Raw genomic sequence first — 25,976 nt, forward strand, 5'->3', positions numbered from 1 at the left:
ATCCATAAAGATATAACACTAGTTTTTCAGATGGCAAGACACAGTTTTCACTTATTCAGAATATTCTGTAGTCAATCCCTACAATGATTTATGGCCTGATATCTCACAGCAGTCACGAACAATTTGACAAAGTACAGCAGAGGTGGGGGCAGAGGGAAATTGAGTCTTATCCATCCAGCATGAAAGCTCCAGTTTTACACCACTGACCCTGCAGGACTCCAGTTAAATCATGTTAACCATACCTGGGCTCATACAGTGGGTTCCACCTTTGTTCATCCTAAGACCAAGGAAACTTGTACTGCACATACCTCAACAATGGGTATATGACTGATTTTTATTTCTTCTGCTCTGTAGAGGGATGTTAAATGTCATTGTCAAATATAAACTAAAATTGAATGCTGAGAAAACTAAATTTTTGTTACTGGATTGTAGTCTAAATCCTTCAGTAGATCATAGTTTAGTAGATCAAACAGAATGCCCGCTACTACCTGTCATCAAAATATTAGGAGTTTATGTTGAGCAGTCTTTATCTTTGGATGCTTATATTAATGCACTGATTAAGACTTCTTTTTTTTCCTATTGAAGAATCTTAGAAGAATCAGAACATTTTTTGAAAATTCTCAATTCCGACTTTTGGTACAATCACTACTCTTATCCAAATTAGATTATAGTAATCTTCTATTGTTAGGAGCTTCTAAACAGTAAGATTAATTTTCTCTTTGTATAAATTTGATCGAATTTCAAAATATTATGAAGAACTTCACTGGTTGCCCATTGAGGCCAGGGTTTTTAAAAAAATCTTTCCTGTGTATTATATAAGATTTTGAATGGAGAGTGTCCAGGATATCTCTTGGCCCATTTGGTTGTTACTATTCCTGGTAGACATAAAAGGTTACATAACTATTAACCATTTTCATTACTGTCCCCTATGAGAGTAAAAAGATTTCATTTCTTTCAAAGAGTGTTGGCTTTCCAAGTGCCTAGCGTTTGGAAAACTGTACTGATAGGTATGGATATGACAATAGATTACTTGCATTTTAGGAAACAACTTAAGACTGTATTTTTTTAGAAAATGTGTTTAATTTTATTGAGAGTAATGAATTGTATTCAATTTTGTAAGCTATTCAATTCCTAAAGACTATACATTGGTTTCTTGATTTTGTGGTTGTAGTGGTGTAGAAGTGTGATGTAATAATAATAATAATTAGGCATGCCAACTATGATGTGCACAAAGGACTAGATACATCTGGTGTCTGATGATTGATTGCTGTTGCCCACTTTTCTAGCTCTTGTTGTTTTTTTTTTTAAAGCTGCTTTTTTAGGTCCAGTATAAAATTTTGTTGTCCAATGGAAAAGTAAAAATTTGCCAACTCTCACTCTACCCTATATAGCTCTAAACCATCCTTCCCTTTTTTCCTTCTCACGGGAGGTGTTTCAGTGTTTTTAATGATCAAGCATTTACATGATCCATTTAATTAATTGCAACGCATTGCCCTTTCAGTGATGCTACACACTGTAAAACTGCTATTGCTCACTGTCAGACTGAGAAATCTTCATGGTAATGGGAGCAAACAAGGTCGCCACCACTAGGTCTCTCTTTTCATCCATTTGTATAAGTGATATGGAAAAAATTATGCTGTCTTATAAATGGCAGTTTCATGATAAAAAGACAATCCTAAAATGTTTCTCTAGCTTTGAAGTAAACATATTTAGGATAAAGAATTGTTAGAGGTGAATAAATACTTTTGTGGCCCAGTGAAGAAGTGGAGTACAAGGTATTATGGTGGCTCTATTCCCTGTACCTTCTAAATTTCTTTTAGAAACATATGTTAAATATATAGTACAGCAGTTGATATTCCTGATTAATCACCAGTCATCCCCAAGGAATGGCTCTTTATAATAATAGGAGAGAATTAACCCCAAAGAAAAGTATCTGGACTATTGATATTTCTTTGAGAAAATTCTTGGTTTTGTCTCCACCAAGTGACCAACCCACAGAAGGACTTGTGCAAACTGTTGTTTTTGGGCCGAAAACTATTTCATCGATGGGTCTGATCATTGTGGCTTATCTTCTCTTAAAATAAAAGCCTTTGACATAAATAATTGGTATTTATTTATTTATTGCATTTGTATCCCACATTTTCCCACCTATTTGCAGGCTCAATGTGGCTTACAGAGGTCTGTTATGGCATTTTGCCATTCCAGGATGTCAGATACAATTGTTGATACAAAGAGATTGAAAATGGAAAGAAGTATTAAGAAAGTAGGTATAGAAAGATGATTTACGGATTCTAGTGGATTGTTGAGGTGGTATAGTTAAGCTATGGGTCCTCTTTGTAGGCCTTATTGAAGAGGTACGTCTTCAGGGATTTACGAAAGTTGGATATTTCGTCGATTGTTTTCAGGTTAGCTGGTAGTGCGTTCCACAGCTGCGTATCCATGTAGGAGAGGGAGGTTGCGTGTACAAGTTTGTATTTTAGTCCTTTACAGCTGGGGAAGTGTAGATTAAGAAATTTTCGGGATGATCTTTTGGCATTTCTGGGCGGCAGGTCCACGAGGTTTAGCATGTAGGTCGGGGCGTCTCCGTAGATGATTTTGTGTATGTAATCTTTACTGTTTGACAAGGTTATTTTTTGCTTTGAATAAAAAACTATTCACTACTTAGAAACACAGAAACAGAGAAAAATGAAGGCAGATAAAGGCCATGTGGCCTATCTAGTCTGCCCATCCATACTATCTTTTATCCCTTCCTTTCCTTTAAAGATCCTGTGTACCTGTCCCAAGTTTTCTTGAATTCATATACAATCTTAGTCTCCACCATCTCCACTGGGAGGCCTTTCCATATACTTACCACCCTTACCATGAAGAAGTATTTCCTTAGGTTATTCCTGAGTCTGTCCCCTTTCACTTTCATCCTAAAGAGACTCACCTCCTGTGCATTTATGCCACCAGAGGTATTTAAACATCTCTATCACTACTTAATATTGGGTAAAACTTAAAAGTTTAAGGGGCCCTTTGACCAAGCTGAGGGAAAGAGAGCCCTGCGCTGGTGGCGGGGGCTGTTTTTCCTGTGTGCCGGGGCCCTTTTTATTTCGGTGGATAAAGACCCCAGACACACATGGCCATCCGGTAAGAGAACTCTTGCCAAATGGCCATGTGATGGAGAGCCCTTACTGCCACCCATTGAGGTGGTGATAAGGGCTCCCTCACTAACCCAGTGGTAACCGGGCAGTGCAAAAAATGAAAAATTGGCCATTTTACTGCTGCTTTAAAAGTAGCGTTAGCGTGCAGGAAAAACCCGCATAAGGCCGTGCTAAGGTCATTTTATACTGCACCTTAGAAAAAGGACCCATAGTTTTACTGTATGAGGTCCTTCAGATTGATCGATAATCTCTGTTGTTTATTCTTTTTGCCTTATTCCCTATGTATGATCTTTCTAGAGCTGTGCAAAGTGTGCTCTGACAGTATCCTCAGTGTACCACTTTGCTGTCTTTGGCATTGTTAATATAACCAAATAGCACTGTAGGCGTTCAGAGGCTTTAGGCTGAAGAGCAGCCTGATCCTCATAAGATTTTTGGTTTGAGTGCAGATCTCACGTCTGTGAATTCTGAGTTAGTGGAAGGTAGTTATAGAGGGGGAGATAGTCTTCTAGAAACTGTTTGAGGTCTATCTCACTTCCATTTTTTTCTCAGTTCTCTGACTGTCAGTGTTGCCTCTAATCTGTACAGGGTCTACCACCTATGGTCTTACAGTTGTGAATGCTGCATCAATCTTGTGCTTTACATCACATAGGGCTGATGTGTCCCCTTAGAGTCCTGTAGAGCTTAGTTGTCCCACAAGATTGCTGCAGCATGCCTTATGGAAAAGTAAGTTTACGTGACGAGGCATTTTTGATATGATGTCTAAATCCGATTTTGGATATTTTGCGGAAAACGTCAAAAAATTCAGTAGCGAACATGGCTATTTTCAAACCAGAAAATTGTCTAATTTTTTATTTCAAAAATGGCCATTTACTAGATGTTTTTTGTGCTCAGTGCATCTATCTTTTTGAACCATTATCAAAAAAAAAAAATGTCCAAGGGAAAAATGCACAAAAACAAACCATTGGGATGGATGGGGGGGCAGCATTCTTAGTAGACTGAGCACACAGACATCCCAGCAGAGCAGTGTGGCACCTTAGGGGGCACTGCAGTGGACATTACATAAAATATACCAGGTACACATTTCACCGTTACCCCCTTATATTGTATGGTGAGCCCTACAAAACCCACCAAAAACCTACTGTACACAACTGTACACACTACAATAGCCCTTATTTCTGCACGTGTCACCTATATGTGGATGCAGTTTTTGATGGGTTTTAGAGGACTTAGACTTTCCACCACAAGTATAACAGAGTGGGATATGTGCCTAGGTCGCTTTCTCTACACTGTATTGCACCAACCACTAGGCTACTCCAAGGACCTGCTTGCTGCTCTAATATGACTGGCCATAATAGCTGAAGCTGTCATAGAGGCTGGTATGTACTGTTTCTTTCACATCTTGGGAGGGGGGTGGGTAGGAGGGGGCTCAGTGACCATTGGGTCATCTTTTTGCAACTAAGTTGTGATTGAAACAGGTCTAGACCAAATGGTCTAACTTTTAGCCCTAGACATCTTTACTTTGTTCCATTATGGCAGAAAAATGTCCAAGATTTGAGAACACCCAAATCCTGACCCAAACACACTCCCTTGTGATTTGGACACACTGCATACAAACAGCATAGAAAACTGTTGTAGAAATGGATTTTGAAAATTGCGATTTGGACCTTTTGTCGAAAAAAAAAAAAAAGTCCATCTGCCACTTTGTGCCACTTTTTGGACTTTTTCTGATTTAAAAATGAGCCCATTAGAGAATTAGTCCCCATGGATGTTTTCAGTCCCTTTAGCCTGAAAATTTGGGTTCATTTTCAACTTCTCTCTCTGTTTCCACTTCTTTACACATATGTAAAACACTACTAAAATATTTCCTTTTCAGTAACATCACTAAACTTCCTTAACAAACATATTACCCAAACCTATAACCTCTTTTCACAACTGAAATCTGCCCTTCAGGGATCTAGTACTGAACTATCTTTTTCCATTGCAAAATTCAGTTGTGTTGCACATCTAAAGGTATAACCAGGTAGTCCCTCTTCTTGAGAGACATTGACTCATCCTCTGATTCTCCATAAAAGTTAATGCTTGTACTCACCTACAGGTGCATTCCCTCTACAACTCCTTATTACTTCTCCTCCTATACACTTCTTCCAAACTTTGTGCATCAGCCAAAATGCTTTTATCTGTACACATCGTCTTCATCTCCAATTCCTAATTCCATGCCTTCCACCTTGCAGCACTGAGGGGTCCTTTTACCAAGCTGTGGGAAGAGGAGAGTTAGGCAGTTTCATGCTTTTATGTTCGCGTTTTTTGTTGGTAGCAAGATTAAATTGTTCATATATTTTGGGGCAGTGCCAAATAGGATTCGGTATATCATGATGCATAGCTTAAACATTTTCTGTGCCTTGATGAGGAGCCAATGTAACACTTGCATCAGTGGACTGGCTTTTGAAGTGAGGGCATCTAAAGATCAACCTGGCCGCTGTATTTTGTGCTGTTTGTAGCTTTTTCAGTAATCGTTCCTTGCAGCCTGCATAGATTGTGTTGCAATAGTCTGTATGAGTGAGTACCATTAATTGTACTAGTAAGCAGAATATGGTCTTTGGGAAGTATCCTCTAATTCTCCTCAGTGTCCACATTATGTGGAACATTTTAGACGTTATATTTTCCACTTGTTTTTGAAAAGACTGTTTTTGGTCTTTTGTCACTCCTAGGACCTTAAGGTAGTCCGAGATGGAGTATGATGTTCCCTCTGTGGTGATGCTGGGATATAATGTACTGCAGTATGATGATGTTATTACGAGAAGTTGTGTCTTTTCTCTGTTTAGTTTTAGTTTGAATGCTGATGCCTAGGACTCCATTGTATTTAGCCCTGTTTTAATCATATTTTTTATTTTCATTAGGCCTTGTTCAAAAGGGATGTATATGGATATGTCAACAGCATAGATGAATGGGTGAAGTCCTTGTTTTGCTAGCATTTTTGCTTGTGGGATCATCATTATGATGAATAAAGTGAGTGAGATAGGGGACCCTAGCAGGACTCCACTGATAGCTTTCTAGGTTGGTGACATTGAGGGGCATAATCGAACACGAACGCCCATTTGTAAAAACGTCCATCTCCGAGAACGGGTCCGTGAAGGGGCGGGCCAAATCGTATTTTCGAAAAAGATGGACATTTATCTTTAGTTTCGAAAATACGGTTTGTGCCGGGCAAATGCATAGGATTTGGGCGTTTTTTGAGCTAGGCGTTTTCGTTTTTCAGCGATAATCAAAACCAAAGCTCCCCAGCTCAAAAATGAACAAATCCAAGGCATTTGGGCGTGGGAGGGGCCAGCATTGGTAGTGTACTGGTCTCCCTGAGATGCCTCTATGCCAGCCTCAAATATCATCCCAAGCTCCATGACAGCAGTATGCAGGTCCCCCGAGCAAATTTAGTTTAGTTGGTGCTGCAGAGAGCAAAAATCGGAAGAAAAAAAAAAAACCATACAAGTGCAGTTGGGGACGTCCAAATTAAAAAATAGTAAAAGGGAGATTTGAACCAGCCACCTTCTGATTCCCAGGCCAGTGCTCTAAGCACTGCACCACATGAATCAGTTGTTTAGACATCCTTCCCTTTCCATTAAGTCCCTCCAAGTTTCTGTCAGCCAATCACAGCTGTTTAGCTGACATGACGTCCCCAACTGCACTTGCATGTTTTTTTTTTCTTCCGATTTTTGCTCTCTGCATGGGTCCGGGCAGCACCAACTAAACTAAATTTGCTCGGGGGACCTGCATTCTGCTGTCATGGAGCTAGGAATGATATTTGAGGCTGGCATAGAGGCTGGAAAAAAAAGTGTTTAAAGTTCGGGGTTTTTTTGGTGAGAGGGGGTTAGTGACCATTGGGGGAGTCAGGGGAGGTCATCCCTGATTCCCGCCGTTGGTCATCTGGTCATTTAGGACACTTTTTTGGGACCTGTTCGTGAAAAACCAGGGTCCAGAAAAAGTGTCCTAAATTCTGGCTGAAAACGCCTTTATTTTTTCGATTATCGGCCGAGCGCGCCCATCTCTCCTCAGTCGATAACCACGCCCCAGACCCGCCTTCACCATGCCTCCAACACGCCCCCGTCAACTTTATGCATTCCCGCGACGGAGTGCAGTTGGAAACGCCCAAAATCGGCTTTTGATTATACCGATTTGGGCACCCACAAGAGAAAGACGTCCATCTCCCAATTTAGGTCGGAATTTGAGCGTTTTTCTCTTTCGAAAATAAGCTGGATTGTGTTGTTCATTTTCACTTGGTATGACCTAGACATGAGAAATCCCTCAAACCAGCTGTGAACTGCTCCACCAATCCCAATTTTGTCTAGTAGCCTTAGTAGAATGGAGTTGTCAACCATGTCGAAAGCTAAGGGCATGTCAAACTGTAACAGTAAGATCTTTTTGCCTAGACTTATTTGCTTCTGAGATTGGCAATTAGAGTTGTTAAGACAGTCCCTGGCCTGAACTGTGTTCTGAAGACAGATTGCGAGTCATGGAGTATGGAGAATTTGCATAGATATTCCATTAGTTATTTGGCAACCATTTCTTCCATGATTTTGGCTATGAGAGAGATTAATGTTACTGGTCTATAGTTTTTACCATTGCCTCTGCTAGTCTTCATATTTTTCAGGATGGGGGTAATATTATATTTCCTTTTTCTGTAGGGTAACAACCCTTTGATAGCATCGTTGTTATGTAGGTTGTGAGTTGTATGAAGAAGCATGTTGGGGCTTCATTCATTATGTAATTCGGGCAGATGTCCATCAAGCAATAGGCTGTAGAGAATCTAGTTATCATATCCTCCAGTTGTGGTGCGTTGAACGAGGACCACACTCTATTGGCCATGATGGTTTCATTGTGGTCATTTAATGCCTTGACAAAGGACTCCATTGCTGTTTCGTTGTTCTTGAGATCCTTTCATAGGGTCATTATTGTGGTTTTGGAGTATCATGCTAGCTCATCTGCCATGGGGGGGGGGGGGGGGGGGTCATTTCCTGTGGTTAGTGATTGGGTGTTTGAGACCATTAACTAGCCCATACAGTTTTCTACTGTTGCTATAGTCAGCCCAATCTGCTCTTTGTAGTATTGGAATTTGTATTGTCTCAGTTTAGACTTTTTTTTCCTTTATTGTCTTTATCCATGCTGATTTGTTTTCATCTGATTTGTTTTTCTGCCATTTTCGTTCTTGTTTCCTGCAAGCCCTTTTTAGTGTCCCAAGTTTGTTATTAAGCTAGGGTGTCATCTTTGGCCTGGAGGTTGTTTTAGTTTTTAGTGGTGCTATTTCATTCAGTATGGTCTGGCATCTAGTGTTACGCTCTGCTACACTTCTCCAGGATTGGTTTCTGTTTCCTAACCTAGCAGCCGTCATCCGGGTTGGATCATGAACAGCAGCCATCTTGGCTAGCTCAGGAGGGGGCAGCCATCTTGGAGTAACGAGGTCAGGAAGGAAGCCCATATTTGGATGTAGGCACCTCTGCTGATGGGGGCAGCCATCTTGGAACAGCTGCTCATGGTTGAGCCTAATTCCTGCTCTATTTAAAGCCCTGTTTCCAGTCCTTCCATGCTTCAGCTTCTATTCACTTAGAGGTTGTGGTCTTCATCTGTTCCAGTGTTTTCCTGTGTTCCTGACCTTGGATTGTTTACTGACCACGCGTTGTGTTGCTGCCTGCCTGGACTTTCGGATTGCTCTCTGTTTTGCTGCTTCACTGACTCTTTGCTCCTGGATTGTGTCTGCCTGCCTGCCAGCCTGGTCAGCGGTTGTGCAACCCCGCCGGTTCCAGAAGTCCTGGTGGCCGCCTGCACCTGGGGGCTCAACTCCCAGGGAATGGTGGTCGCTCCCCAGGTGAAGCTAGGGGTTGTCTGGCTGCCTGATCGAGTGCGGTGCCACTTCATCTTCGCCATGCTCAGTCGGGGCACAAGGGCTCACATTCACCAGGTCATAACATCTAGGCTCCCATTCCAACAGAAATTTGATGGAATCCGAGTTCAGAAACCATTGGTCATCATAGAGTTTGGACCACTAGAGCTTGTTATCTATCTTACCTTGTGTCTCATAGGATTTAGTTACTATTGATTGCCTGGGTGTGTTTTTTATCCAGTTTAGAGTGAAAGTTAGTTTGAAGTGGTCCAACCAAATCATTTCTCCCTGGTTGACATTCTCTAGCTTGAAGTTGTGTGTTTCTATGAGTCTGTACGCAAACAGATCAAGTGTGTGCCCTTTTACATGGGTTTTAGTTACAGCTGGGTGGTGATAGTCCCATTGTTGTAGGAAGGTTATACTGTCTATGACATCCCTATCATTGCAGTTGTCTACATGTATGTTTATGTTGACGAGTAGTATTACATTAGAGTGGTTAATGCATATGTTTGAGATGAAGTTCATAAAGTTTGTTTGTGATTTTGACCACTTGCCAGGGGATCGATAGAATATGAGGCAACATAATTGGTCCTGTAGGATGCTGTCATGTATGGTGCAAGTAAATATTTCCAAGTGGGGGAACTGAGAGTAGAGATCAGTTCTACCTGGAAAAAGATCTATATAGTATGGCTAGGCCCCCTCCTTTTTTTGTTCTCTTGTCAAGTGTGACATTTTATACCTTGTGGGGCTGAGTTCATTTAGGATCGGGTCTTCTGTAGAGAACATGCCAGGTTTCTGTTATGAACAGAGCACCTAATTTGTCCTCTTCAAGCCATTATCTTATGGTTCTACTTTGTTCATTGCTGACCTAACATTATGTATCCTATCGGGATCGGCAGGAATTGTTCCGCAGTTAAGTTTTTGCAATGTATTTTATTAACTGGTGGTTCCTTAGTCTATGGGTTTTATTGATTCCTATTCTTGTTCTGCATGGTTCATGCGACTCATAGGGGTTGGGGTCGTGGGTGGCATGTTGGGTGTCTGGAATGATCCTGGTGTATTTTAGGCGACATTTGAAATGGATGAGAATTGGGATCTTGTGACCTTCACCGTAGGATAGTGATAGGGAGTTGGTGATGAGGGAGAGTAGTAGCATTAGGAGAAACAATAACTTAAGAGATGGGGTTTCCATCAGTTTGTGTTAGATCTTACTGCAGGTAGGTCACTGTTCGGATGGGATGCCTATCGTGTTAGCCTAGGAGGTTTTTCAAGTTTGATGCAGTCTTGACTTTATGGGAAAGTCGATTTATGTCATGCTCCATGCCTGCGGGCTGAGTGTTATACAGATCTTTCCTTTTTTTACTGCTGACTATAGTGGCCAATAGAGAGGGTTTTTTTTAATTATTTGTTTATATATATTTTTTTTTAAGGGAGGGGATGTCTCATTTGGTACCTGGTAGTTGGTTCCTTTTTTGTCTGGCTGTTGCCGGTGTTGTATGGTCTTTTAGCTGATGGTGGGCGTGTGGCTTGGGAGGTTAATTGTATTTTATTCCAGAGCGAGGGGAGCTGGCCCTTGTCTCACCGATGTTGAGGATGCTGAGTCTTTCTCAGTCTCATCCTGTAGATGGCAGGAAAAGCAGATGAAATGCCTCTCATTGTGGGGGGGGGGGGGGGGGGGGGGGGCTGGCCGGCCCTCATCACTTGGATGGGATTCCTCCTCACTCCTGCTGTATGGACTCACCCAGCATGGTACGAAGACAAGATGCTGCCCTGGCTCTTCAGTGCTCAGAAGGATCTGTCCTGTTGCGGGGGAGTTGGTTCTTGCTTGCAGGATGTCAGGGTGTTGATGCCTTTCTCGGTCAGAGCCTAGTATAATGTCGTTGATGGTGGGGAGTGCGGGGGGAGTACCTCTCATGGCAGGGGAGCTGGTGCTCACCCTTGGATATGAATTGATCCCACTTCGGTGTTACAGTTCGTTCAGCGGGGCTTGAGGGTCAGGACTGGCGTGATTCCAATGCTTCGTTGCAGTTCCTCTTTCAGAACTCCCATCACCGAGGATGCCTCTCTTCCAAGGCTCCATGTGGTCTTGATGCCTTCTGTCCTCAGAGGAGCTCACCCTCGGATGTAATCCTGCTTCGGGGGTCTGAGTCCATTCAGTGCAGCTTGAGGGTAGGGAACTGACGTTGCTCCTCTGCTTTGTGATTCCTCCTGTCCCGGAGCTCCAGTCCCTGAGATTGCTTCTCTCTCAAGGTTCTATGTGGGCTTTATGCAGTCCAAGGTAGAAGATCTCTGTCTCCTCTTTCGATCTCATTCCGCTCGGTGTCCTTTAGCTTGTACCGGCAGTTCCTCAGTGCTTCTCAGTACGGAGCCTCGGTCACCAATGCTGATCTTTTGCTGGCTTCGCTAGTCCGACTTTGGGAACAGGAGCTTGCTGTAGTGCTGCTTCCCTAGTCAGCGGCCATCTCTGCTCTGATGTATTATAATACATTTAGATGGAAACTGCGACTGGACCTCTTGCCTTAATCAAATAAATCTCCTATGGTCTTGTATAGGCCTAATTAAATCAGGAAATATCCATATTTTGAGTCCCAATAATAATTCAGACCTAAGACAAAGAAACAAGCAAAGAAAGTTCTCTCACTGGGGGGGGGGGGGGGGGGAGACAAAAGTTACTAATAGGGTTCCCGTCTTGGTCTGCACACCTTCAGAATGCCCCAGAATGTCTGTGAGGTTCAAACTATCTGTAGATAAATCTCTTCCACTGTTACCCTTCCCGGGTTCATCTTGATCTTTACATAATGTAAAATAAGCCTTGCTTTGGGTGGCGGGAGAATTGCAGTATCAGGGATTTTAGGAACATCAGAACATCTAGACTATATTTCTTGAATAGTTCCATTGGAGGCAGTAATAGGAAATTTTAGTACCATAAGATTTAAAATGTTTTAAAGTATTATTCATAGACTCCAGCTTGCGATGAACAAGGTCTTTATCTTTAACCAAAGCCACTTGCACTAGTTGGAGTTTCCCTGTATGATTGTTTATTTATCTGCTCCAAGCAAATCTTTAGTTCTCCAGACTGCTTTAAATTCTTGTGCTGAGATTCCAAAGCCACTGTTGTTAAAGCTGCAATAGATTTATGCCAGACAGTGAGATTGTCCCAGGCACTGCCCAATGTAATCTCAGTAAGTCATGAGAGGGCATCACAAATTCAGACTATCTCAGATCTACAGCAGGGCACTTCTGATCCACCTTCTGTCCTTAACAATGTCCATGGAACCTCACTCTACAGGCTGTTGCCAAGTCAGTATCCTCTCAAGATCTCCTGGCAACCTCAAAAGTTGTTGCTGAATTATCTTCCATGACCAGCCACAAAAGCTGTTCTGCTCCCTGAAGCATTTCAAAGGATTCAAGGATTTTTTATTCTCTAAGGGGATCTTTTGCTAACCCGCGGTAGCGTTTTTAGCTCATGGTAGAAATCAGCTGGCGATAAATGAAGAGACGCACATTATATTCCTATGGGCGTCTCAGTTTACCACCAGCTAATTTCTACTGCAAGATAAAAACGCTCCCGTGGCTTAGTAAAAGACCCCCTAAGTATACCATTGCTCCAATTAAAGCCCCAGCAGAGACCAGTGAGCTTCAAATGACAGGTTGGAGATGAGCTCTAGAATCATTACATAGAGATAAAGAGAATTAATTTGAGATTCAGGAGGAAAATCTCATATCTTCCTTCATGTGCTTCCCCATACTCTTCCTCCCTGGAGGGACTGCGGCCATTGAGCATGTCTACACCATGCCGTCCCTTAACCCACCATCTTGGATCTCTCTAGAGTAATAGTAGTTTCTTTGTCTTTGGGTATATTTCAGCAAGCATCAACAGTATAAGGGTAACTTTATGAAGCCTTTCTCCTTGTGTAAAACATGTTCTGTTCATAGAAAAGGGCTTTTATAAAATTGCACACCCATATATGCACATAAAAAGTAGGCACGTAGAAAAAGCCTGCCTACTTTTATGTGATTTGTACATAGGTGTTCCCACAGCAAGCAGAGGTGGAGTTTGAAGTACATGTGTATTTTCTAAAATAAGCAGTTATATGCATAGAGTTTATGCATATTTACAGCTTTACATTTTTAGGTGAAAATTTGTGAGTGAGGTTGGTTCTAGGAGCCTATTTTATAAAGACACATAGGCATTGTCACGGCCATGGCTGTGTCCCATGTGCCCCAGCTTATCCACAGACATCTGGTTCCCTGAGTCTCCCCAGGCCACCGGGCTGCTTCCCTGCCACAATCTGCTTCCTCTGGTGCCCCTAGAACCCCATTGACCATGCAGGCCATACCCTCTTCAGTGCCACCAACATGGGCCAATGCCAGCTCACTAGGGATTTTTAAAGGGACCAGCGGTAGAATATCCTCAGGACGCCCACTGATGACATTACTACTGGGGCCTATATAAAGGATTTGGGAATGTCCTATACTGCCTTTGCAATGGGTCTCTTCATCTTGGCCTTGTGTATGTTGCTTCACTTGTTCTTGAGTTCCAACCTGTCCATTCTTGCCTTGCCGTGTTCCTGAGTTCCTGCTTTCCAGTCCTGCCTTGTCCTGCTCCCAAGTTCCTGCCTTACGCTGCTCACCAGTTCCTGCCTGCTGCACAAAGGTTCTTTTGAGAACTACCCTCTACTTTGCTCCAGTTTGAGTCTCCGCTCAGCTTGACCTTGGTCCAGCCAAATTCTCCAGCTAATCCACCTTGATTCCAGTCTGGGTCTGCAGCTAGTCTGATTATTCCCACTCTTCTGGTATTGCCTCAAATTTGGCCAGCCCAGATCCCAGCTGGAGGTGTGACTCACCTGCCACCAGTCAGGGCCTATCAAACCTCTGGGTTTGTTAGGCAGCGTAACTCAGCTGAGGCCAAAGGGTTCACACTCCTGGCCCATTGACAGGCATCTATGGTGCCCTGATAAAATAGGTGCATTTTTGAAATTCTCACATAGAATCATCTAATAAAATTATGCATTATCTGATCTGTTACATGTTTAAATTGTTAAATGAATGCATGCTTTGTGGACGGATTCAAAGCAATTACCATTTCTAAATAAGTAATACATGTTACATGAATAATATTCATCAAAGGTCTTATGCTGTCTGTGCATTTGAACATTTTCCATTGTATCGGCAGCAGCATTTCTGCTATTGAATGCCCTTTGAGGAATATTCTGGTGCTATTTACATTTATTCATTTGACTTGGTGGGAGAAATCATTCCCCTTGTCTTTTGCCTTAATGGGATTCTTTTCTCGCTGCAGTGCAAACGGCTGGAGCAAGAGCTTCATCATCTCTCAGAGCAGAACCAGACTTCAGCAAACAACACAAGACATCTGACTGTGGAAAACAATCCAGAACGTGCTCAGAAGGTAAATCTCTCCCCTTCCTTGCAGGCAAATTAAGGATGTAAGCTCCAGACGCTGGCTTGTTGGGCTGCATATATCAGCTATGTACATTTCAGCCTGTGGTGTTTATCAACAACCCCTTCTTTAAACACAGATACAGCAGCCTTCCAATACATTTTGCTGTGCTCTGTTGGTAAAATTGAGTTTTCTATACTCAATTTATTTTTTGTAGCTGCTTTTCATATATCAGATTTGTAGAGCTGCCTAAACGTAACTGTAATTACTCTGCAAAGCAAATATTTTGCAGTGTTTCTTCTTTTATTGCTTTAAACTTCCCATTAGTGTGTGCAATTCTATTAGCATTGTTGGCTGATCCAGTTGATGGCCACTTCAATGATGCTGTTTGCACAAGGGGCATTAGATTGTGCTCATACCTTCCATCAGATTAGTAGGAGTTGAATTAAGTCTAGCCAGTGGTAAAACAAGATGATAAAGAGGGGGGAAATGGAGAAGTCGTGATTAAATATTGTGGCTTTGCTGTAGATTTTCAAAAACACTTGTTGTGGAACGTGAATGCAGGAAGATGGAAGGTCTATTGAGGAACTCTGTAAGTGACATTAAGCTGAGTTATTGTGCAGTCAGTACTTAAGATTTTCCACAAAAGAACTCTTCTTCAGCATGCATGGCAGTGTTGTGACTTCTTCCAAGCAATCCTATGGTCTGTCTGACTGACTTATTTGCTGGTAATGGTGCATAGATATGTGACATTTCACAGTACAATTTAAAAATAAGAAGTATAAAAAAAATCCAAAAAGATGTTGCACTAAATGATATAATAAAAATTAGAGGTGATACAACACAATAGAATGAATAGAAGATAGATGTATATGAATTTGATTTTCTGGATGGGCTGAAGTGGCCTTCAGTGGCAAGTCCAGCAGCTGGAAAGTAAGGCCAGTACCAGGCAGACTTCCACAGTGTGACCCAAATAATGCAAGGACAGATCAAGAACAATTATGTGTGTTTTATATCACATTCATGTCATATGCTAGCAGTATAACTCAGAGGGGGAGGGGAGAAACCTTAAGGGTGATAGCAAGTAAAATGTTGTTAGTTTGCAACATTGTTGTGCAGTTTTGGTGACCTTGTTAGGCAGACTAGATGGACTGTTATCTTTCTAAAGCTGAGCTCAAGGTAGATTACATTTCATGAGTAGTGGTTATTTCCACTACTCAGGTCTTACAATCTAAGATGTATCTGAGGCAATATATAATGAACCTTGGCTTCTCTGGCTTTCAGTCTGCTGCTCTGACCGCTAGGCTAAATCAGATGGCCCAGCACAATTTCAGATTAGAGGAAAACTGCAGATATAGATGAAATCTAATCCATCATTTAGGAGGTAATTCTATAAAGTAGGTGCTAATATTTTTATGGCATTTACACAGGTACATGATTAGAATTCCAGCATATACATGCCTTTGGGTGCACATGCGTGCATAAATGCCAAAAATCTGCCTAATGTTGCCATTAGCGTGTGGCCATAAAATCATTAGTGTGTGAACCCTAACATTGACATTTGCACATCGTCATTCATTTTCCCATCCTTCACCTAACTTCAACAAATAACACTACCAGTCTTTCTTGGCATAAATTTGACCGCAGCTTTATTAAAATTATATAATTCTGTGATAGTATTTTAACTTTAACACAATACATTAACTTTTTCCAGTAAAACGTTGGCATCCCCAGAGCGGTGTTGAACAATTTGGAGCCATTCGGTAACGACACTAGCTCCATACCTTATCCCCAATTACCCCCCCTTCAGTCCATGTGACTCACGGTACCGCCAAGCCACAGTTCACTTGTGGCGGTTCCGCCCACGAGTTACTCTTTAATCAAACATTTTTTAACCAAACATTAACTTCACCACATCTGGAACCTCTTTTTCTGCTCAAATCCGCCGACTACAAGCTGCGACCGACTCCCAAACCCCAGACAAGAAAATTCAACCTCAACAAAATTCTAACCCACCCCAATCCACTACCACTCCTAACACCAAACAAAACAAACCAAGACAACAGACGTATAAGACCAACAGGGTGGGTACGGATGGGCAAAATTTCCTAGCCACCCACACCCGCTCCTGCCCACCCAAAGATTAACAAAAAACCGCCAAAACCTGTCAACTTTCCCCAAGCCATCTCCATGCCAACCACCAATCAAACACCATTCATAATCCTCCAATCTGCTTCTTTCTAGTTGCTATCCTACTATAATGTACCATTAACCCTTTCAGTCCTTCCTTCCCATTCCTCCTTTCTTACCCACCCCTCCCTCCCCACCTTTTCCATACCTATTATCCATCCATTCCTTCCTCTGACTCAGTCAATGTTATACACCCTCACAATCAAAACTGTGGGGTCCCCTTACTGCCACCTCTTTTGTAGGCAGTAAGGGTTCATGCACTAATCAGTGTGCAGAAATGTAGCTGTATTAACGGATTACTGCAGAAATGTCCATTCTCTGCTCCCAGACACACCCTCTCTGTGGAAAAATATCGTTTATTTTTTCCACGTTGTATGTGTGTGCTAGCCTGGAGCTTACTGCACGATGCCTGAGCTCACCCCGCAGTAAGCCCTTTTAAGCTGTGGTAAACACATGCTAGTGCTTACCACAGCCTGATAAAAGGACCCCTAGGAGACATACAGCTATGTTTATGTTTATTAATACACTTGATATACCACCATTACAGATATGCCAGAGTATAGTGGTCTACAACAGAATAATGTATACAGTAAATAAATGGAAAAGAACGCCATATTCAAAAAAGAAAAGTAGTTGCATGCATACAAGAGTCAGTCACACAAGGAAACACCATCTTACATTTCCATTTATGATTCAAACTGCCCTAACCAATTACAGAGAGAGGGAAGCCAAATGCTTGCTGAAAATAGTGGGTTTTAAGTTGGGATTTAAATTTATCATATGAGAGCTCCAATCTAATCCGTGGAGGCAGATTATTCCAAAGCTTGGGAGCCAAAAAGAAAAAAAGTAGCCTGGCTTGTTGTCTTATAGTGCACCCATTTTGGTGAAGATAGGACCACGCAATATCCATTGAAAGAGCGTAATATTCGACTTTGCCTGTGTGGAATTGTCAGGATTGATAGATAAACTGGATGTCCCAGATGTAAGGCCTTATGAGCTAAACAGAAAACCTTAAAATAGATATGGTACTTAACTGGCAATCAATGTATCTTTGCTAACAGTGAGGTGGTAAGATCACTCCTTTGGGCTTGACAAAGAAAATGCACAGCAGATTTGTGCAGAGTTTTCAAATGGCGTAACAGACTGAGTAATATCAGTGTATACTGATTTGCAATAGTCTAATCGTGTTATTAAGAACTTCTTTATTGAATGAAGATCACAAAGGACCGGGAAGCCATGCTTGAGTACCTGAGAGATTTGCTTCACAAATTAAAGTTTTGAGTCAAAAATGACCCCTAATATCTAAATGAATCAGCCGTTGGAATTGGTAGGTTGAAGAGCACTGGAATAACAATAGGCTGTGGATGCTTGCCAGTAGACATGGGGTTAAGGACTAATTTATTTGTGGCCAACCAGTCAGAAATGGCCAGTAAACATACCTGTAATGCAGCTAGATCAGGTGAAATGGGAGATGTTGGAAAGTTTAAAAGAATATCATCAGCATAGAGGAAAAATCCAATATTAAAATTCTGAATAAGTGTTGCCAGCGGGCTCAGAAAAATATTGAAAAGCAAAGGGGATAGGACAGAACCCTGAGAAACCCTACAATGTAGGTCTATTTCCAAAGAGACTGAGGTAGAGGTGACCACATAAAAAAATCTGATCTGAAAGATATGAGTAAAATCACTGTAGTGTGGTGCCAGATAGATCAAAGACAAAACTCAATACCATGGTTCAATGATGAATTAAAAAAACTCAAAACACAATCCAGAAAACATGAACAAGCATGGAAAAAAAAAAGATGAACATACACTCAATACATGGAAACAAATACACAGAAAATACAAATATGCAATTAAACAAGCCAAAAGGGCCTACTACAAGACTAAATTAGGACCGGATAACAAAGATCTGAAAAAACTATATTAACTCGCAAATATGTAACTAGACACCACCCCTGTCACAACATCCAACACAGACATCCCACCCGCAGACAAACTGGCTACCTACTTTAAAGACAAAATAACAAAATTATGTAGCACTCTTCCTCATCACAACACCGTCATCGAAAAATTCTTTGACGACCTGGACCTAATCCCGGATGGATACCCAGCTGATCGTATCTTGTCAACATTCAATCTACTCACCACAGAATCAATCCTACAAGCGACTCACAGGTTCGCCAACACCCGCTGCAAATTGGATATATGTCCCAGTCATCTACTTAAATCCGCCCCAGCCGATTCACAGAAGACCTCACATCCCACATAAATGTCATGCTACAACAAGGTTTCTTCCCCGAGGAATATGGTAACATCCTACTTACCCCAATACCAAAAGACACTAAGAAAAAAACAAACAATCTCACCAACTACCACCCAGTTGCGTCCATCCCTCTAGTAGTAAAATTGATGGACAGCTTGGTGACCAAACAACTTACGGAATACCTGGACAAGTTCTCAATACTACACGACTCACAATCTGGATTCCGCTCCCACCATAGTACTGAAACCGTCCTAGTCACACTCCTGGCCAAATTCAAGCAGGAAATAGCCATAGGTAAAAGCATACTTCTCCTCCAATTTGACATGTCGAGCGCATTCAACATAGTAAACCACAATATACTACTAAGACTCCTTGGCCACTTCGGGATTGTTGGAAACATACTCAATTGGATCAAGGGCTTTCCAACTACCAGAACATACCAAGTAAAATCAAATTCAAACATATCACCACCATGGAAAGCAGCCTGCAGAGTACCTCAGGGATCACCATTATCACCAGTACTCTTCAACATGATGATGATCCCACTGGCAAAGTCCTTATCCAAAAGAGGCCTCAACCCATTCATCTTTGCAGATGATGTTACAATCTACATTCCATTCAGACATGCCTTGACAGAAATAACCAATAAAATCAATGATGGCCTGAATATCATGGACTCTTGGGCAAACTCATTTCAATTGAAACTGAACACTGAAAAAACACACTGCCTCATCCTCTCATCCCAACATAACAATTACAAACCCACAACTATAAACACCCCAGGACACACACTCCCTACTTCAGACAGCCTAAAAATACTCAGTCACAATCGACCACAACCTCACTCTCAAGAGCCAAGTAAATACCATAATAAAGAAAATGTTCTATTCAATGTGGAAACTCAAACGAATAAAACCTTCCTCCTGAGGGAAACTTTTCGAAACCTAATACAATCAATGGTCCTAGGCCATGTAGATTACTGCAACGGAATCTATGCGGGATGTAAAGAACAACTCACAAAAAAACTCCAGACCGGCCAAAACACAGCAGCCAGACTGATATATGGTAAAACACGATTCAAAACTGCTAAACCCCTTCGAGAAAAGCTGCACTGGCTCCCAGTCAAAGAACGGATCATCTTCAAAATCTGCACTTTGGTCCACAAAATTATCTATGGTGTAGTCCCAGGATACATGACAGACTTCATGGATCTACCAACCAGAAATAGAATGGGATCATCACGATCTTACCTAAACCTACATTACCCAAACTGCGAAGGACTAAAATGCAAAACAACATACACATCTAGCTTCTCCTACATAAGCACACAACTATGGAATGGACTCCCAAACGCTGTGAAAACAATCCAAGACCACCTAAACTTCAGGAAATCACTAAAAACTCACCTCTTCAAAAAGGCTTACCCCACCGATCCAACGTAAATCCCCATACCCAGCAACACAGCATAACCAATGATTACTGGACAATCTACTATCCTCACTCCCCTCGACCCCATAATGCCTGATTCACATCTACCTCATTTGACCTTAACATAACTTTTGTATTTGTTATCAACCGGATTGGCAACCGCCTCTACGGTACTATGTAAGCCACATTGAGCCTGCAAATAGGTGGGAAAATGTGGGGTACAAATGTAACAAATAAATAAATCAATAGCTTGAAGCCTGGGTAGCAGAAGAGAATGATCAACCATGTCAAAGACTGTGGAAAGATCGAGTGACACTAAAAGAGCAATGTTACCAATCTTGAGCACTGAATGGACTTAATTAAACAAAGCTGTCACTGTAGTCTCTGTACTGTGGTGTGACCTAAAGCCAAGTTCTGATATTCGAGTAAGAAGCTGTTCGTAAACAATTTTTTTCAAATAGCTAAGGAATAAAAATTCCAAACATGCAAAATAAAAGAAAAAGAACATAAGAAAAAAAATACAGAAGATGAAAACACTTCTAATTAAATAACAAGTTCTACACATTATAGACTCAAAATGAGAAAAAACTTTCACATTGGCCCAGAAGTTAGAAACCTTGGTGTACAGAATTGTTAAATTCACTCTTTTCTTTTGTATACTTTTAAAATTCAATAAAAAATTTGTAATAAAATAATCCAAAGAAACCTTGGTGTAGTATAATTTCTAAAAAAACTCAAAAGAGCCCTTTTATTAAAGCTTAGCATGCTAATGGACATTAGTGTGTGCTAAATGCAGCACAGCCCATTTTATACCTATGAGACATGTGGCACTTAGTGCATGCTAATGTCTGTAAGGGCAGGGTAAGCTTTAGTAAAAGGGCCCCCAAAACAGCAACAGTGGTCTAAAATCCAAAATGTGGGGCCATGGTTTTCTATATAGACTGCATAAGGGGTCTAGAATAATTAAAACATGAAAGAAATGTTTTTAGAAAATTAATGAGACACCAAAATATAAAAATAATAGAATAATAATAATTGGTGGTAACATATCAACACACATAAACCCGACATCTACCATCAGTTGTGATTAAACACCATACGTTTACGAATGTCTTCAAACAAAAGAAGATATTGTTTAACCTATTAAAATAACAGTATTCAATAAACAGTTATTAAAAATGTACACACATAATTTAAAAGACAATTCCAAAAATTCAAAATGTATCAATACAAAAAAACTGATGCATATCAGAAATCAAGATATACCACATGTATTCAAAATATCTTCAATTCATGGCAATTTTGTGTACATCTATTAGAAATAACAATATACATTATTAAAAATTGCACAGTATAGAACACATCCTCACAGTTGATGTCAGTTTAAAAGGAAAAGTATGTACCACATAAAAACTGCAGGAAAAAAGAGACATTCTCAAAATGAAAGAAAAGTCCTTGTCTGCTTCACACTAATTGGTAAAGTGGAAGGCACTACTATTATACCGTAGACAACAAAAATATAACTTTTAGCAATCTATTGCTAGTAAAATGTCATAAAAACCTGAAGTGATGAGAAATGACAGTATCTTTTAATAGATAAATATACCACAGAGATATCTCCATTTTATTGAAATCACTTGCAATGTCTGAGTTGCAAAAACGTAAGTGATGACTTAACAAAAAAGACAATGTGCAAAGACATAAAACAGTATTCATCTAGTTCAACAAAATTATATAGAGTATATACCTACAAAATGCAGTCTCCACAACAAAACCTGTATCTGCAATCTCACACAACTAATGACTGAAGAAGAACCACTGTCAAGCAAGATAGCCACCAATCACTCAGCAAGAAGAAAAAAAAAAGGAAAACAAACCTATGTTTAGAGTCCAAGCAAGAAAAAGTAGGGATGTATGAATAGCCCTCCAATCCAACACCAGAAACATATAGCAGTGCTGAAGAAATTTTATTGATGAATACCAGAAATATGCAAACAGACTCAAATCTGCTTGCATATTTCAGATATTCATCAATAAAATTTCTTCAGCACTTCTGTACGTCTCTGGTGTTGGATCGGAGGGCTATTTGTACAAGCTAGAGACACAAGCCATTACTGCATAGTAACTATTTAGAAGTGATTGGCTATCACGTGTACATTAAATATATATATATATATATATATATATATATATATATATATATATATATATATATATATACACAGTGCACTCCATTTAAGTGCACGTCGGATAAGAGCATATTCTGTTTAACTGCATGCCGTACTTCTGTCCAATTTTTGGCACCATTAATTTCTATGGGGACAAACTTTTAGCGCACCACTGATAAGTGCAAGATTCGCTTATATGCATGCTCCAACAAGGTATCGAAGGTAGGTGGCAGCGGGGGAGGGTTGGCGGCGGGAGGGAGGGTCGAGGGGGTCGTCGGTAGGGGGGTCCAGGGCCAAATCTATGGGGGCCCAGGCCCCTGTGGCCCCACGAAGCTATGCCACTGTCTTTAACACCTTGCCCAAAACAGTGCAGTGTAACAGTGACAAGATTCTTCAATCATTAAAATGTCTAATATCATCCTGGCATCCCCTTCACCTATCCTGGTGGGGCAGGCTAGAAACTCTCAGAATGATGGTTTCCCCTAAAATTAATTTTGTATTAAGCATGATCCGTGCGTGCACTCTTCCATAAATCTTTCTATTTGCAGGTTGAAAAGCTATTGACCTGCTTTTTGTAGAAATCAAAACCTCCTTAGACTATTTCTCAGTAAGCTCAAGGCACCCAAGGATAAGTTCAGAGTATTTTTCCTCGACTTTCTGCTTTATCACAAGCCTTTCATAACTCGACAGGGCCCTTCTTGGCTCACCCCTATTCCTCATTACACTCCTTTATGGCTACATCTAGAGCACTCAATTCTCAATCCTATTCCCACACATCTTGCAATGTCCACAGCTTTATCATAGGCTCAAACAGAGAACTCAATACTTACCGACATGCAACATTGACTATTAGAGTTTGACAAAATCATAGATCACCCCACAAACAACACAGTTCATGTCTCCCTTTGGTCTACCTAGATTGTAAGCTCTTTAAGCAGGGACTGTCTCTCTATGTCAAGTGTTCAGCGCTGCATGCGTCTGGTAGCGCTATACAAATGCTATTAGTAGTAGTAATCCTAGATTAAAAATAAATAAATTGTTATGTTAATGGAAATTATGGGCTACTAAGGACTCAAATACAAAACAACTTACGCATCTAGTTTTTCCTACATAAGTACACAACTGTGGAACTCATTACCAAAAGCCTTGAAAACGATGTACGACCACCTAAACTTCCGGAAATCACTAAAAACCAACCTGTTTAAAAAGGCATACCCTACCAGTCCAACTTAAATGCCTAATCTCTGCAATACAACCAAACTAAAGTATGTAATGGACATAACACAACTCTTCCATTCTCCGATTCCCTAATGTGGCTGTGCCACATGAACTTGATCTTACCACAACATCACCCTGTATTTGTTCACACCGGAGCCTGCAAAGGCCTCTCCGGTACTATGTAAGTCACATTGAGCCTACAAATAGGTGCAACATTGGTGGGAAAATGTGGGAGACAAATGTAACAAATAAGACATTCTTTCCCCTAATCTGCCTGGGGCAGTTAAAGAGGCGGTAAATTTGAAATCTCGGTTGTCATGTGCCATTCGGCTTCCATATTCCATGCACGCGCTTATGCGGAGTCTTTCCTGCAGAGGAGCAGTTTTGAACCATGCATATGTGGTTATGTGCCAAATATCGCTCATAGAGGGGCATTTTCATATGATGTCTAAGTCCGATTTAGGACGTTTTGTTGAAAATGTCCAAAAATTGAGTGATGAACATAGTGATTTTTGAACCAGAAAAACGTTTATCTTTTGTTTTGAAAAAAAAAGTTCAAGGGAAAAACACACAAAAACAAGGTATTAGGATGTATTGGGGTGGGGGGGGGGGCAGCATTCTTTGTAGTTCGACCATGCAGACATCCCAGAAGACCAGTGGGGCACCCTAGGGGCACTGCAGTAGACTTCACATAAAAGGTCCCATCTTACTGTTACTCCCTTATATTGTATGGTGAGTCCTCCAAAACCCAACAAAAACCTACTGTACCCAACTGTGCACTGCTACAATTGTCCTTATGTCTGCAGGTGCCATCTATATGTGGGTACAGTAAGTGTTTTAGTCATTTCTGTGCATTGCTGTCAAGGCACTCCATAGTTGACTGCTTAATTCCTGAGTTTTAAGGAAGTCCCATAACCACATTTTCTTTTGGTTTTTAATCGAGTGACAACCGAAGAAGATTTGTTTGACCCCTGATGCAGGCTTTGATGCCGAAACACGGCCGTGTCGGGTCATTATTTGATTATCAATAAAGTTTCTTGGATTTCCTCCACACTTGTCCTCACTTTTTCGTTTTTGTTGTCTTTGATTTGCGTGAGGATTTTCCTCACCACTTTTTGTTGCTTGCATGTACTGTTTCTTTCACATCATTGGGGGAGTGGAAGGGGTCAGTGACTACTGGGGGAGCAAAGGAGGGGTCATGCCTTAATCCCTCCAGTGGTTTTGTGGTCATTTAGGGCACCTTTTTGTGACTTAGTCGTGATTGAAACAGGTCTAGACCAAACCGTCCAACTTTTAGCTCTAGACATTGTTGCTTTGTTCCATTATTGCAGAAAAACGGCCAAGTTTTGAGAATGCCCAAATCCCGCTCCGAACATGTGCCCCCTTGAGATTTAGATGAATTGTATATGAACTGCATTTAAAACCATCTTTAAAATGTGTTCGAAAACAGCAATTTGGATGTTTTGGCAAAAAATAAGCATTCATCTGCCACTTTCTGCCACTTTTTGGATGTTTTTCTGTTTTGAAAATGAGCTACTACCACGTAAGAGATAGCCAGCTGCACAAATCCAGATATTAAATGCCTGTGCCTGGACATGGTCCAGCATTGAATATATAGGAATAAAACTGATGACAGCTAAAAAAAAAAATACTCACTACCACCTGCTGGATATCGACCCCTTAGATACTTGCATTCACTTAGGATCTTGGAGGGAATCTATGAACAGAAAGTAAGATTCTTGTATATAATTACACTATGATTTACTAGCAGTTAGCCAGCTGCTTCCTGTAATCACTTAGGATAGGGAGTTACTCAGGTAATTAGTTTGCATCCAAAGTAATTTCTAGTAGAATGATGACAGGTACTCCAAAATGTCTTTGTTTTCTCTCATTTCTTATGTTTTTGTAGATTCTGTGGTTGTCAATCACTGGTTATGTGTGTGCATGCTGGACTACTCTGAACCTTTTCACTCTGGACTACTGTGCCTTTATCAGAAAACAGTGTTCTAGTTTGTTTTGGGAAATCAGGAGAAATGGCCTTGAGTCTGCATTTACTAGCAGCCCCCACAAGAATAGTTTATCTTTCTTTTTTTTTTTTTTTTTTTTTTTGATGACGTCAGTATTTGTTCACAGCAGTTAGCATGAGTTGTTGCTTCAGTCTATACCTGTAACCTTGGCATGTACATCATAAGGGAAATTCTGTAAAGTAATTAAAATTTATGCTCCAGTTACATGTGTAAATGTAGAGAATACTATCACATACACACGTGTGCACGCACATGCCAGATATGCAC

General features: G+C 40.9%; 1 protein-coding gene across 1 annotated transcript in view; it reads left to right on the forward strand.

The window, feature by feature from the left end:
* MIPOL1 (mirror-image polydactyly 1) overlaps positions 1-25,976 on the forward strand; it is a 794,108-nt gene that overhangs the window by 414,877 nt on the left and 353,255 nt on the right. Inside the window, exon 9 of the mRNA XM_030215153.1 lies at positions 14,315-14,422. Coding sequence (XP_030071013.1) covers positions 14,315-14,422 — 108 coding nt within the window. The remainder of the gene's footprint in view (positions 1-14,314; positions 14,423-25,976) is intronic.

This window comes from Microcaecilia unicolor, chromosome 9, assembly GCF_901765095.1.
Source record: "Microcaecilia unicolor chromosome 9, aMicUni1.1, whole genome shotgun sequence".
Lineage (NCBI taxonomy): Eukaryota > Metazoa > Chordata > Amphibia > Gymnophiona > Siphonopidae > Microcaecilia > Microcaecilia unicolor.